This window comes from Macrobrachium rosenbergii, chromosome 4 (assembly GCF_040412425.1).
Source record: "Macrobrachium rosenbergii isolate ZJJX-2024 chromosome 4, ASM4041242v1, whole genome shotgun sequence".
NCBI lineage: Eukaryota > Metazoa > Arthropoda > Malacostraca > Decapoda > Palaemonidae > Macrobrachium > Macrobrachium rosenbergii.
In genome coordinates this window covers 57649099-57664684 of record NC_089744.1, presented here as the reverse complement: position 1 = coordinate 57664684, position 15586 = coordinate 57649099, and the positions used below count along the sequence as shown (strand labels likewise).

Here is a 15586-nt window from a genome sequence, read left to right as displayed (position 1 = left end):
AGTGGGCGGGACCTTGTCACCTGCACGAACGACAGTAGCTCCACCACAAAATTTGAATCATTAGACTGCTGTGTAGAAAGCTAGTAGCTATGTAATTACTTGATAAGTATATATAAAACTTTATTTTATCATAAAAATGTCATACTAGCTTAAAGGGGTAAAAAAATGGTTGTGCTTGGTGCCATTCATATATAGATTTCTGTAAATGATTTGAGCAACTGATGAAATATTTCTAGTTTCCTGGCTTTCTTTGCATTATGGGGTCAGATGAGTATGTTAGATCCTAAGTGTTTCTCTTTAAAATACTTAGACATTGAGTTGTGCCCACATCACTCTGGACAGCCTTAGGGTTACTAAATTTGCAAAACACTCCATCAAGCAATTCACTACAGGTTCAACTTTTCCATTTCATACTGGGATAGCTTGTGAATTACAAGTCAGTTTGTCAACCATCATTATTTGGTATTCATTTCCCATTTACCATCTTTGTAAAGGACCAACCATATTGGTAATTACTTTGTCAAATAGTATCCATGCTGATGGACAGAGGTTATTCAGGTACTTATGGGATACAAATCCCTTTTTACAGGGAATACAATAGCCTTTATTGCTCACCTTAGCTCTATAACATTGCTTTCCAATTTTAAGAAAGCCAAATCATTCTACAAGTCATACATGAAGTATTATATAAGTTTGTCAAATACTAAAGGATATAAACACTGCATACTCACTGTAAAACTTTATTTCCCAAAAAAAGTCATTAGAAAAGTAGGTGTCCCATAAACAATAACTATCATCCAATAACAGAAGTTGAAAGACTGGTTCAGGCTATTCAAATTGTATATTATCATATCTGTATTACATAAGGGATAGGAAATACGGTACCCTGCAAAATATCATACAATGTAAATCTTACTAGTATAAAATGTTATATGGTTGAGCATGTTATTTTACAGTGCTATTAACAATATAACTGTTGATAAATTCATTGATATTATTATTATTATTACACAAAGATAATGGATTCACATAAATCAGTTTACTTGCCAAAGTGTTAAAGTTCAGTCCTTACTCTTATCTTAAGAATTATCCAAAATATCTGGAATATATCTTGCCTGACATTGTAGCATATCGTTTGTAAAAGTTAGCACTGAAAATCTAGAATGTAATCAGTTTCAACAGAGTTTTAAATTAGATTAATTTTTTCACGTACTAAGCAATATATCTACTTGCATAAGTTCTTTATAAAATAATATATTTTCAATGTTTCACATGAACCTTATCACAAACACTTAATGCAAACCTGTCCAGTCTTAGATATATAGATTGATCCTTTTCACCAAAATAATCTTTAAAACCAATGAAAACAGAGGATTATAAAAATGCAATATTAAACACCATGTAAATTTATATTTCAGTCCCAGTAAGTCTTACTAATTATTAAGTGCAGAATAACTTGGCCAGGTTACCCATTTGATATACTGTTTTTGCTAAATAAGAGTTTTGAAAACATATCACATTAACGATTCTAATATACAGGCAAATTCACTTACTAACAACATTACCAATGTAAAATGGGCCTGTACATAGAAAAATCTGCATACTGAAAAACCAAAAGCATTATGACACATGTGCAACTTAATATCAATTTTGATTTTGTATATTTACTAACATTTCAATCTTTCCAACCACTGACATTTCACATTTCCTTCTAGAAGAATTTAATTTTTTTTTATTCATTTACAGCTTCCTCCTATAAGGAGAATCTATCCGCGGTATTATAATGCACACTATACAAATAAGTCCCGAGCTTCTGGCCAGGTTACATTCTGGATGACAGGTAACATGTCAAAATGGATGCAAGATGCATAACTACTTAAACATGTATTACCTCTTATTTATTGTGTATGTCACCTTACATTACATTTACAAAACTGATTTTTCTCAATGATTTTTACATTTTAAATTACACATAAACTGAATTTTATAAATTTCTTTTTCTCAAATTTTGATATGTGCAGTATTTGCTCTTCAAAATTAGTGTTAGAATCATTTGCTTAAGTACAAAATAAGTTAGTGTTAGAATCATTTGCTTAAGTACAAAATAAGTGTTTATGAAACTGATATCAGGTGTTATTTCAGACTGCTTTCTATTCATGTATTGTACAGTATATTAAAAGTAAAAAGAGCAAGATACCATCAAAAAAGTCACATTTACAGCATTCTAAGTGGGGTTTTTTTTCCTTCCCTACAGGAATACAAACCATTCAGTGCAAGCTGGAAACCAGTTGACACTTAATAACAAGGTAGTTAACCAGGTGGAGAAGGAGAGTGAGTGGGGCAATATCCCTCACTCACCAACCATCACCCTTACTTTTTTCCTGTCACTCTATGAGACAGATGTACTGCTGTGCTACCCATTACTGACTGGTTGAAAGGCTTGGATTGCATGAGTACCCCTCATTCTTTCCATTCTGTGGTGCAGTTGTTCTTGTTTTTCTTTTGTACTGTCAGTCTTTGTTTTTTATTTATGGGTAAAAAACAAGCACTCCCAAGAGCAAGCTTGCGCAGAGTGATCCTCCTCCAAGGAGAGGTCTTCAGTGGTTCATTGCTTGCTGGGAGGGGACAGGAGGAGCAGTGTGAGGATTGTTCTTTCCCTTTGCCTTAGTTCTCAATTCCAACCAGGTACCAAAGCAAGTGGGGCCCAGTCAAAATGCACCTCTGAGGCTAGGTCCTGTGCCTTCTCCCTGGTGACAGGCTCATCTTGTTCATGGGACCAGGAATGCCCTATGGAGTGTAGTTCTGGTGTGTCTCATCCTTTGAATGAAGTAGCATCAGCTTGTGACCATGGGGATCTTCTAGGTATGGATGGACCTGTACCTCCTGAACACCTTCAGACAGAGCTTAAACAACGGTTTTTGGAGATCATCTCACTCATTCATGAGTGGAATAATCTGGGGAGGTGACAAGGCTTCTTACCGGTCAATTCTCAACAATGGAGTTAAAACTCCAAGTCACTCCTAAAGCAAAACCCTCATTCCAGTTGCCCTGGTCTCAGCTTGCTTGTGGTGTTTTGGAGGAGGTAAATGTGAGTCAAAGAATTCCCTCACCTCCAGCATGTCTGGCAATCTCCTTCCCCACCCACCTTTACGCCAGAGGAGGTACTACATACCTGAGGATATGCAGGCTACTCTGCTGGCACTCGACACATCAGTCTACGCAGATTGACCAACTACCTTACACAACAGAGATGGCTGCAATGGAGATGATGATGACTAAGCTCCAGAACGTTTCATGGCTCAACCGAACTCACTTACAGTCTACATCACTTGAGGCATCTCATCTGAGGACAAGAGGGTGGTGTATTGGAGGTTGCTTGTGTCAGAAGGCAGAGCTATGACCTTCCTGGCACACCAGAGTGCCAACCAGTGGGCAAACCTGGTTCTCTGTAGGAGCCAGATTCCACACAAGATTAGCCTAACGCTTCAGTGCAGTTCAGTGTTTGGTTCCTCTTTACTCTTCCCTCTTAGTAAATTTGGAAGCAGGGTATGGCAGAGTCCTAAACCTCTTGATTACCCATGCTGCCTTTAAGCCTCCTGCTAAACCTAGACAAGGAGCCCAGACATTTGTCATCATCTTCTGGCAGTGCCAAGAAGGGAGGTAAGGGGAAGGGGAAGAAGAAGGGAGGAAGTCGTTGAGAGTGGCAATCCACCTCCACCAGTGCCTTAAGTAGGGGGTTGCCTGTCTCACCACTGGGCTGATTGGCAGGACCAGGGAGCAGAGTCTTGAGTAGTAAATGTCCTTCAGGACTGGTACAGGATTCTGTTCAAGGACAACCCCCCCCCCCTCTGGGATACATAGAACATCTGGTTTTACCCTCCAGGATTACGTATGACATCTTTAGAGTTTCAACAATATGCTCTTCAAGCCCTTGTCTTGGCCCTCAGACTGTGACCTTACACACAAGAGTGTTTTCTTCTTAGCTCTAGCTTTGCTGAAAAAAGTAGGGGGGTTGCATGGTCTGTCCTCCTATCTTGTCCATCAATCGGAAGGGTGGGAATCTCTCTCATTCTCCTTTGCACCCAAGTTTTTGGCCAAAATCCAGAACCCACCTGCCTTAGACAAGCAGTTCCAGATTTTTATGATCTCTCTCCAAGACATTGTCGGTGGAAACACGGATAAGATGTTGCACTGCCTGATCCGTGCTGTCAATTATCATTATAATTATTATTATTCTGGAGATAAACCCCTATTTTAAAAGAATCCATTCCTAGAGGCCAGAGTGTAAGCACCTTTTCATTAATACAGATAAGCACATGGAGGTGTCTAGGGACAACCTTTCTTTTTGGCTTCGTGAATTAATCAGATGGGCCAGTACCTTCGATAAGACAGTTATCCTCCCTTCCCATGTGAGGGTTCACAAAGCTTGGCATAGGTCTGCCCCCTGGTTTTTTGGAAGAATTTTTCTTGGGTACAGGCAATGAGGGCAAGTGTCTGACATCATCAGACCACCTTTACCTCATTCTACTATAGGGATGTTGCCTACAAGTCCCTAGACACATTCTCCTTGGGATCTGTAGTTGCTGCCCAACAAGTTGTGTAGTTACCTGAGCTCTGGATCAGATTGGGTCAGTATCTCATCTGATGTATCTAAGGTTTGGTGTAAATCTGAAAGATGTGAAAAAGGAATTACTTGATTCCCTTCCTCTAATTATCTTAAGAGCAGCATCCAGGCTGAAGTAAATGCTGGTGTTGGACAAGTTACAGGTGAGCACTTCGGATAGTCATTCTCTATCTTGGATAAGGAAGCATCCCCTCATCATCTCTCCTATAACAAGGGGGGGAGGGGGCACAGTAGAGTTTAGTCTTAAATCCTTTACTTGTAATAGCCAGAACTAAGCTGCCTTCCATCATGAAGTCTCTTACAGTTGACATCATGCTGCTCCACAGCATTCCTTCTCAAGTAACCCCTTCTTTCTTTAGAAGGGGCATTCAGGCCCAGGGACCCACTGCTCTGACCAACTTTTTCTGCCCAATTGGTAGGAGGTTACAGGAGTCCTGTTTGTAAGGCAACTGGGATCGTGGCAATTCTGTAGTGTCTGACCTGCTTCCCGAAGAGCAAGTCTCATATAAAAGGCAATGGTTTGTATTCGTGTGGGAACACATAATAAATTTTGAATAACAATTTGTATTTTTCCTAGGTATTCAAACCAGTGCCTCTTAAATCTAGTTGTACCTCAACTGCCCCGCTCAGTCCCTGCTGTCATAGGAAAAGTGAAGGCAAAGGTTGGTGAGTGAGGAATACTTCCCTGCTCACCCCCTATCTCACCTGTTAGTTAACCACCTTGATATCAAGTTTCAATCAATGTCCAGCTTGCACTGAAAGATACTCCTATACAAAAGGCTCTAGTTTGTATACTTTGAAAAAATACAAATTGTCATTCTAAATTTGTTATTTTTTTATGAAATATTTATGAAAATAGCAAGATAATTAAAAACTAAAGTCTTGGTTAATATTGCACTAAACTTCATGTTTACCTCTGTTTTTAAATATTTTCATTATATCTTTTATTCCATGAAGAGTCATCAAACAATTTTTTTCAAGCACTCTACCATTGTTTGATATTAAAATTTTTTTAAATTGCTAGCTATATGCAGTAAATCTACTGAGTGCACTGTATCTATATCCCTAAAAGTATTGCAAGACATTAATATACAGTCAGTAATAAAAATTTATTTCCCTCACAGAAGGCTGCCTTAACGAGGGCACATAGCATGACGGCCACCATCAACTGGAACTGATACCCCAGTAATGAAAGATGCATCATCGGAGGCAAGAAATGCAATAGTAGCTGCTACCTCATCAGGCTCTCCTGGGCGTCCAAGAGCATGAGTGAGCTTCGCACGTTCCAGGAACTGCAATATAGTAGAAATTGTGAAATCATTCTATAAGAAACTGAAAAACATCCAATACACACTGCATGTATCAAAGAGACACATCCAGTAACATTGATGCTATTTGACCTCACCACCACATATACACTGTAGACAAACTGTGTAATTACTGGAAAACAGTTGGTAATTACAAAAACTGAGTGAACTGTCAAGTAATCATATGAGTACTGTAAACTCATTTTTTTCTAGATATATTGAACATAAGTGATGAACATCATTGTAAATTTAATGGCTTGCATGCTACAGATGAAAGCTTAAAAATATGAGTTACAATATTAAAAGATTATTCTGCAGATTGACAGTGGAATAAATCTTGTTAATGCCAGATACAAGAAGTTATAAGCACCAAGAGAAAAAAAACTTTAAACGTATCCATCATTGGGTTTTGTAGATGTGTAACGTAACCATAATTTATCAGTTTATATACACTGAAAAAACTCTCCCATAGACAAGACTCCTATTAATTAGTGCTCATCATCATATCAACATGTGCTATCCTCCTCCTCTGAATGTTACCATCATAGCTCACATTCATCTTAATTTTAATTGGACTGTCTTAAGAACCCATTGCAAAAACTGACTAGCTAGTATATCCTTATATGTATTGCCTGTATACAGTAAATGACCACTTGCAAAGAAAATGGAGATCAGAACAAGTGACTACAGAATATTTTGATTCATGGCTGGAGTGCATTGAGAAAATTATATTACTTAAATAAGTTGGCAGTATAAAGAAGATATAAACCAAGCAAGAGATAGAGACTGAGATGGGGTGGGTATATTATAAGAAGAGATAAGCAGTTAATCATCATGTGTCCTCTCCATTGGTTTGTGGGTCTTCCTCCCAAAATGTCTACTGCTGTACTGTACTTCTCTGATTGCTCCTCTCCCATTCTCATCACATTCCAACCTAATCTATGTCCTCTCTCACTAATTTTCTGGACCTTCTACTGGCCTTTATGTCTCTACAGTCAAATCTGCTACTTTTTTGACTAACTGCTCCTCTCCTCTTCTCAGTCTTTGAAAACTCAATCTAAGTGTTCATTCACTGAACACAATATACAGAAAAAAGGACAGCCCAACTCTAGTAAATGTTTTCAAATTACCAAAACCATCAATTTAAGATGTAAGTTATGAGAACATTTAACAAGTGACTTCCAGCCATTAATAATTCAGAAATGGCAACATATCACTCAGCCTGTTGGTAATGCCCTACTGTCAACAGATTTTCCGGTTGGAGAAATGAATACATAGTTATGTACCTGTACAAATATATTTAAAAATAATTCTCTGTATTTTTATCTATATATACAGTATTGTAATTACATAACTGTAGATGTGTTTCCCCATTTTAAGACTATGCTACTATAAGTATTTTTGATTGATTATCCTGTTACCAATGCAGCCTGCAAAGTCTTAATTCAACAAAATGAAAGTATGCAACAGCTCTCTCATGTGGACAGTGATATGTAAGAGTGTACAGTCACCACCCTACTTACGAACGAGTTACGTTCCGGACAGCCATTCGTGTCTTGTACTGTTTGTAAGTTGGTTTTTAATATGCAGTGCATAATTTTTGCTGTTGTTTACATTTCCAAGTTAACTCAGAAGTCATAGATTATTTTCATTGCATTTTTAAATAATGCAGTATTATAAAGAATTACAATACTTAGGATGCAACATTCAAAATTTAGTATTTTTTCCCATGCTTTGAAAGTTACGAACTTGGATAGAATTTTGCAGAAACAGCGTCTGACATCAGAAGTTCATAAAGTAAGCATTGCACACCACCATCTATTGACAAAAATGCATACTAAACATTTTCTACAGGGAGAGGAAATATAGAAAATGGGAATTCATCAAAGAACTAGTTAAATCAGGAACACATTAGGAACAAGTAGGAATGTTTTAAGAGTATGAACGACCATTCTCATGATTGTAAGAATGCGTGGTAGTTAATCACGAGAATACTCGGGATTATCAGGGAAGGGGTTAAAGAAACAGGTTCTTCTTCTTCGTCATGTTCTTCTGTTCTTTGCAAAAATTCTTACTAGAATAGGTACCCAGAGAAAAATCCGAACCTGTGACCCTGAATGTTCGACAGTAGGGTGGTGACATTTACTTTTCAGGAACTGAATAATATACCTTTTGAACAGCCTTCATCATATAGAGACCATCATCCTTAAGAACAAGTAACAAATGACCATTACTACACAAAAATGATCAAACCAAGATCTGTAAGTTCTCTATTCTTACAAGACTGTCACAGCTTCAACTGCATAGCCATGCAGTTTTCTATAAATGGGAAATGCTGAAATTGTTTAGGTAGTCAGACTAGTGTTCAAAATTGGAAACTAGTGCCCTGTAGGCACAAAGAAAATTCAAATACTGTATTAATACTGTAAATTTTCCATATTCAGCCCCTGAGTTGCAGACAGTTCTGTAAAAATTATCAAGATTATTTTTGTTTCTAGAAGGTGCTCTAACAACAGGGCCACCAGTAAAACTAAAAATGTGTTGGCTTACGTTTGAGGTCTGTAGATTCCCTTGCAGACCCTGCTGCCTTGGAGTTCATATACAGGCAGTCCCCGGTTATTGGCAGGGGTTCCACTCTGATGGTGTGATGATAATTTTTGGCGGTTTTTTGGCGCCAAAAAGCGCAGACTTTTGGTTATTGGAGCCTCTGTTGGGTATGTATCAACAACAATACCAAACTATCGGCATCGGTAAGTGGAAATTGGCTATTTTCGTCACTAGACAAAGTGCCGTAAAACCGGATCGCCAATAACTGGGGGCTGCCTGTAATGGTTTTCAGTATTTTCCAAAAGCCATCAGAAGTGCTGACTGACTTTGAGGAAGCAATAAAAGCCTTTTCACAAGAAGGCTATTGACACTCCTTCAGTCCCTGTTGAATTAGAAGGAACAGCAACTACTGGTACATCTTGAGAAGATGCTAATCCAACTGAAGCTGGTGTGGAACCAGAAAAGGTGGCTGTGGTACAAGAGGCATGGATGCACAACCAATGCTCACTGATCCCACCTCCTTGGAAGTAGACGAATCAACAGGCAAAAGCCCAGAATCAACACTCACGGAGGAAACCTTCATAGAGGCAAAGGTACCAGCCACCACTGGTGTCACAACAATCAGTGACGATTCCAAAGGCAATGTGCTTATGATTTTTTTTTTTTTTTGAGACTTGTGATATCTCTTCAATAGTATTGGTTTTATTTGTCTATTTTATAATTTTTGGCATCACGTTTTTATTACCTACACTTTCCATATTTCTCAACATCCAAGACCTGTTTTTTTCCCCGAAATGTCTTGGAAATTTACCATATGTCCAAGAGGCTACAGGTTAAGTTTTTCATAGGCCTTTTCTAAACCCAGAGGAGGTTATTTTTTGCTAAACAGTAATCAGAATTCCTGTATATGACCCTGAATGGAGTGTATAAATTATACTGTACTTAAAAGTAGTAAATAAACAGTATAAATTATACTTAAAAATAATAAAATTATCATAAAAAGAGAGAAATATGTGTAGCCTAGCCATATTCATTCCCATATCGCAGACTACAGTAGACAAACGAACAGGCTACAGTAATATGTGTTTATATCAATATACCTGACTTGGGAACATTATTAACTGACAAAGTAAAATTGAAGTATGTTAAAAGGGTTTACAGGTAAATCTTACTATCGCAAGACTTACATAACCACTCACTCTCTAAACCATTTGTTTTGGTTGCATCTTGTGATGAAATGTGTTTTGTTCAGTAAGCAACACCAAGCAAAGGTGACAACTGGTTTCCACAGTTTTAAGCATAAAACTTAACATTAAAGAACACTAAAAAGACCATAAAACAAAAATTTACTCATAAAAATGGTTTCAAAAACTTGTAAGAATACACTACAGACTGCTATCTTTTTGTGCAATACCATAATTCTGTTTTGCTATTCCCAGATGTCTAAAAATGGAAAGGAAACATCAAAGTTTTTAAAATGGATAAAGTGGAAAAACTGTAATAATAAATATGCTGTATCAGCCAAAGTCACAGAACTTCAACTTACTGAGGTAAGCAAACAGACATAGCACAAAAACCAAAGCAAGACAAAGTTGCCAGCTTACACGATCTACATACCATTAATATTGTGTTTTTGGTAGTGTAGCTGCTATTCATCTCAAGACAGTTACACTTTCATGGTCCCCCCAGAGCTCCATAAGACAAGACAGACTAACCAATCTCAAAGAATTCTCTTATAGTTGGTCTCTGCCAGAATAGTCCTGCAACGACTACCAGTCTGTCTACAATGAATGCCTTGGCTTTTTCCTTCAGCCTACTTGCAAAGATGTGACAGCAGCGTGTATGTCGGCTAGCTTCCTCATTACACTCTAGTCTGTCACGAAGTTCACTCATCCCCAGTATTTGCCGAATACCACATCATCCTAACAACTTTAAAGCCAAGTATTGTAACACATAGTCTTAAGACCCAGTGAAAAGTTTTAGTTCCTTAAAATCTTAACAGGTAGGCTTATATTTGTTAAAATTGGGAGCCAGCAGGTCTCCTGTAGGGTGAGAAGTTAGGATTAGATTGCTAGGCTATGCTGTAATTGCTGTGCTGTATTTTTTTTATGTCTGACAGAGATAATTAGCATTAATGCAATAATATTCAACATTTTTGTTATTGAAACCATTAGTCAATGACTTTTTTAACAATGATAGATAATTTGAAGTTAGTGAAAGGGCACATCAGGTTAGCCTAACTTCTTGTTTACAAAATACGTGTATAGACATGGCCATAGTCGAAGGCTTTGAACAATCTACCTTTCAATGGAATTGCTGACCTAGTGGCTCTGAATAAGCTGAACAGTCACTGGTTCCTTTTTTCTTCAGCAGTGGGCAAAAGAAATAGATTCCATTACTGTCTGCTGTTCTATCCCAGACAGAAGGAAGGGAGTCATCTACGCATCATCCTTTCTGAAACGTGACTTCACGTGTGGATTTTTTAAAGCTAGTCTACATGAAGATTATTTACCTAACATTGTTAAGTAACAAGTGCAAAAACTATGGACTTCATCTCTCCGACATACCAGTCTGTAAGGAAAATGCAGTCAGAATACCTCCATGCTGAGAATCCAGTTGAAATCTGCTGAAACAATTTTACATTTTTTTATATACAGGCAGTCCCTGGGTTATGTCAAATATACATGTATTCATCAAAAAATCAGTTCCAGGTTACAGCAGATGTTCCGGAGTTATGTTGTTTCAGTCTTACAGCGGCGTAAGCGACAGAAGGCTGAAACTAGTTTCACAGTGTATACTGTAGTTGCCCAGACAATGACCTACTCTGGGTTGCTCACAGAGTGTAGCAATACCAAACAAACGCCTCACTCACGTTTGCGAGTTCGTCACTCCTTCCCCCCCCCTTTTATAAATTTTTTAATACGGTGTTAAGACTTACGTCATTTTCCGACTTCTGTCGCCCCTCAGGAACGGAACTCCAACGTAAGTCAGGGACTGCCTGTATTTAGGTCAAGTTCCTTGCTATTAAAACAATCATGGCACACAAGGCAGCACTGGTGGAACCTTGCCTCATGGCTTTAAATGATTCTAATATAGAAATTGTTAATTCCCTTCTCCAGTCCTCTGCCCTCCAAAGGCGAGCTCCTCACGGCTTCCCATTACCTGGTCCCCGATTAAAGTTCTTAGACCTTTGTCATCCCCTCAATTCAGTGGACCCAATACACCTGCAACTCACACGCTCCAAAAGGCAATCTTCTTGACTGCTTTGGCATCAGGAGCTTGGATTAGCATACTGGGCACTCTTAGACAGGGACATTGCATCACTCATATACCCAGTTTTCATTTACTCTTATCTCCTGATCTATCATTCCTGGCCAAGAATGAGAACCTTTTAAAGGGAAAATCCCTTTCCTGATAAGGGAACTCATTATTTTGTATAAAACATTATGCCCGGTTCAAGCACTCAAGGTTTACCTACAGGTCATGGCAAACATCCCACATGGTCCTATTTTTCCTATATCCTATCACACACAAACCACTCTCTCTGCATGAGCAGAAAATTATTTTAATGTCCTTAATTAAAATGGAAGACCCTCACTTCTTCCTGAAGTCACGTGGCATCCAATATGTGAGTACGTCGTTAATTTCTGTAAAGTTTCTTTCAAAGAAGTCTCTGAGTGTATGAGGTGGTTATTACAATACTGTGCTGGTGGTTATTATTCAGGAATACTACCTTATTCCTGAAATGGGGAAGGTGAAATAATCCTACAGCCAAACCCATCATAATTAGGTAAATCACATTACATCCACAACAGATAATACATATATAGGGTCATGTGTTTCCCGTTCTTTATTGCCAATCCTTAATGGATTTCTGGAACAAAGAAAACGGTTGATAACCTGTGACTTTACCTTGGGTTAAAAATCCATGAAACACTATTGCCATGAGTGGTGGTCATGCTGAGACATTGCTGGGGAAGGCACACTGATCTTACAGCCAGACCCGACATAATTAGTTAAGTCACCTTGGAACCACAAAGAATAATACATATATAGGTTCTTGCATTGTTCCCTGTTCTTAATTGCCAAACCATAATGGGTATCTGAAATAAAGAAACAGGGGATAACCTAAGACCTTACCTTGGATAAAAAATTCCTAAAGCCTCATTGCCATGAGAGTGGTGGTCATGCTGAGATACTGCTGGGGAAGGAGCAATAATCCTGCAGCTAGACTCAACATTATTAGGTAAGTCACCTTAGAACCACAAAGAATAATACGTATATACGCTCTTGTGTTGTTTCCTGCTCTTTATTGCCAAACCCTAATGGGTATTTGGAATAAAGAAAATGGTTGATAACCAGTGACTATACTTCAGGGAAAAAAATTCATCTGGGTTGTTGGAATTTATTTATTGGGAACTAAGCCATTTTGTCACCTGTCAATTTCTTTTGTAAGCTCCTTTAAGGATGAACAGCAGCTACGCTATCAAAAAATAGGTTTTGACGTAGGAAAAACATTTTTGGTAGCAGCTGTGAGTCCTCAAATCCATCCACTTAACCTGACAAAAAGGTATGGGACTTGGGTGATCATTTATCTTTCACAGACCTGGCATGTAATGAGGAAGATAGCCGAGGTAGTCGTTGTAAGGGGAACAGAGCCCCCTTGCCCTGAGTCCTTCAATAATCTATCACTGTACCAACTAGCACTATTCTGGCTGAGACCAACTACAGGTATAAGAGAATTCTTTGATACTGGCTGTTCTGTCTTCTGAAACCCTGGGGGGACCATGAGAGCGTAACTCCTCTGAGGACAAACAGCGGCTACCAAAAATAGGTCTTTCCTACGTCAAAACCTGTTTTTTATTCTTAACCCACATATGTTTGTTCATGATACAGATACTCCAGTAAAGGTGAAAACCACAGATGGGCCAAACACTGAGATACAGAAGTGGAATATTTTAGTGTGGGTGTAATTTAAGACTTTTGTTAACACACAGACATACACAAGACTGCAAAATAATTACCTACTCCCAACATCACTGGGAGAGGTATTCATAAAAAACATGATAAAATACTGATATTTGTTCATTTATACTTACTGCTGCATATGCTTCTTCATTCAGACCTCCACGTTTCTGTAGTTCAGTTATTATTACACCAGGACTGAAAGAAAACCAGCATTTTAAGAATCTTTCAAATATAACTATGTTTCAAATATGTAACATATTTGTGTGTAACAACATAATAGGTAGTATTTATAATCATGCTTAAATGACATTTTATACATTTTACTACTGTACTCACTTCACACAGTTAACACGAACTTTCTTCTCTGCCAATTCTGAAAAATCAATAAGATATTAAACTTAGGCAACAAAAAGTCAATATACATTTACAATCTCATATCTCAAATTATAAAAATCAAATTTTTTTGTGGAACATAAGGCATCATTGTAACGTTCAATTGATGTGCAAATAACTGACGTTGGTCATTCTAAGTCCTCTTCATTAGTTTTTCATGCTTTTTATTGTAAATGTGTGTGAAAATTACCAAAAATACCAAAAAATGCAGATATCCCTATGGCCAGTGTTAAGAAAAAGAAAAGGACGCATTTATTGTTTTCAGTAATGCAGAAAGTGTAGTTACTGCAGAATCTTGATTGTGATGTGTCTGTGCAGCATCTTCCTGAAGACTAGGGTGTAAGAATTACCACTTTATACAATTTAAAGAAACAGAAAGAAATTTAAAGACACAGAATGACAAGTTACTACAGTTTTACAGAAAGAGTAGTAACCATAAACTAATGAAAAATAGAAAAACACCCATAGGGCAAAAAATTAAGTTCTTGACCTTGTGTTTATTCTTTACCTTATGTTTACTGAATGAGTTTGACACCATTAGATGTCTCTCTTCTTCAAGATTAATGTACATAATATTATTTTTAGTCCAACTTAGTAAAAATTCTTTTGATGCTGTATATTTTTTAGTTTTACAAAAAATCTTTTTTGGAAATAAAATAAGATAATGGATATGGTCTTATTTCTCTCACTAGTATTCTGGTCTGAATTATCCCACTACAGTACTTCATTATTTACAATCTTAATTATTTCATTTATCACTATATCACTGTATAATAAACATATTACAATATAATACAGTTTACATATTTCATTTATGCCACCTAGTGAGAATTTTACATACTGAGGTCCAGATAATACTAAATGATAACTGTTTGGTTGCAAGTAAAATGGGGAAAAAATAAAACACCCAACATTTCAGTAAAAAAAAAAATACCAATACATATTAAACAACCCAAGATTTCATAAAAAAAACAATACATATTAGACAGACTCATTCAAATTTCAGTAAAAAAAAAAACATCGAAGCAGTTAATCATCATAACAACTCTATATAAGCTTTTAATCCTTATTCATTCTTGTGGAAAGTAAATAGAATTTAAAGAAAAATCATACTAATGGATGAACTAGAATGATTAACAAATTAATAAAATCACGTGCTTACGTATCCACACTGAACACTATAATAAACAGAAATCTGAGTGGCATGTCTCTGATGATGTATAACCTTGTGTTGAAAGTAATAACCATCTCAAGTGAATTGAGTTTCTTATATTTGTTTTTTCTGATTACCTTATGATTTTCTTTTCATGCTGAGAAAATCATAAATTGAAAGTCCAAAGTTCATTTGTTTAAATTTACAAGAATGTTTCAAGTAGGCTATACACCTCTACTCATCTTCAGCCTACAATAATTTACAAGGGAAGGATGCAGTTTTATTTACAGCATGTGGACAGGATAGTAGTGCAGGCATATTTATTACTGGTTGAAGCTTCAGCCCAGTACAACAGTATCTTGGTGGGAAACTTCTGAGAGGGTAACAGTACTAAGGCTCCTGGGTGGGAGGGGGATCATCTCATTTATTTTTATGATTAGGAGAGTTGTATGCCAGCTCTCATGTATTACATCTCAGAAGGGGGTAATTTTTGTAGGTGATGGAAGGATGGGTGAGGATATCCTCCTTCAAAGTTCATTGTCTGTTGAAATTTCTGTACTGTACATGCTAAGCCTCAAAGGGTTTGTCAGTGGG

General features: G+C 37.3%; 1 protein-coding gene and 1 long non-coding RNA gene across 2 annotated transcripts in view; one reads left to right on the top strand and one right to left on the bottom strand.

Annotated features, from left to right (window-relative positions):
- Positions 1–7326, top strand: part of LOC136834946 (uncharacterized) — a 60400-nt gene extending 53074 nt beyond the window's left edge. Inside the window, exon 2 of the long non-coding RNA XR_010851929.1 lies at positions 5749–7326. This is a non-coding gene — a long non-coding RNA (uncharacterized lncRNA). The remainder of the gene's footprint in view (positions 1–5748) is intronic.
- Positions 727–15586, bottom strand: part of LOC136834940 (3-oxoacyl-[acyl-carrier-protein] reductase FabG-like) — a 106302-nt gene continuing 91442 nt past the window's right edge. Inside the window, exons 6-8 of the mRNA XM_067097796.1 lie at positions 13783–13819; positions 13578–13641; positions 727–5916 (exon numbers count right to left, since the gene is read on the bottom strand). Coding sequence (XP_066953897.1) covers positions 5758–5916; positions 13578–13641; positions 13783–13819 — 260 coding nt within the window. The 3' untranslated portion in view covers positions 727–5757. The remainder of the gene's footprint in view (positions 5917–13577; positions 13642–13782; positions 13820–15586) is intronic.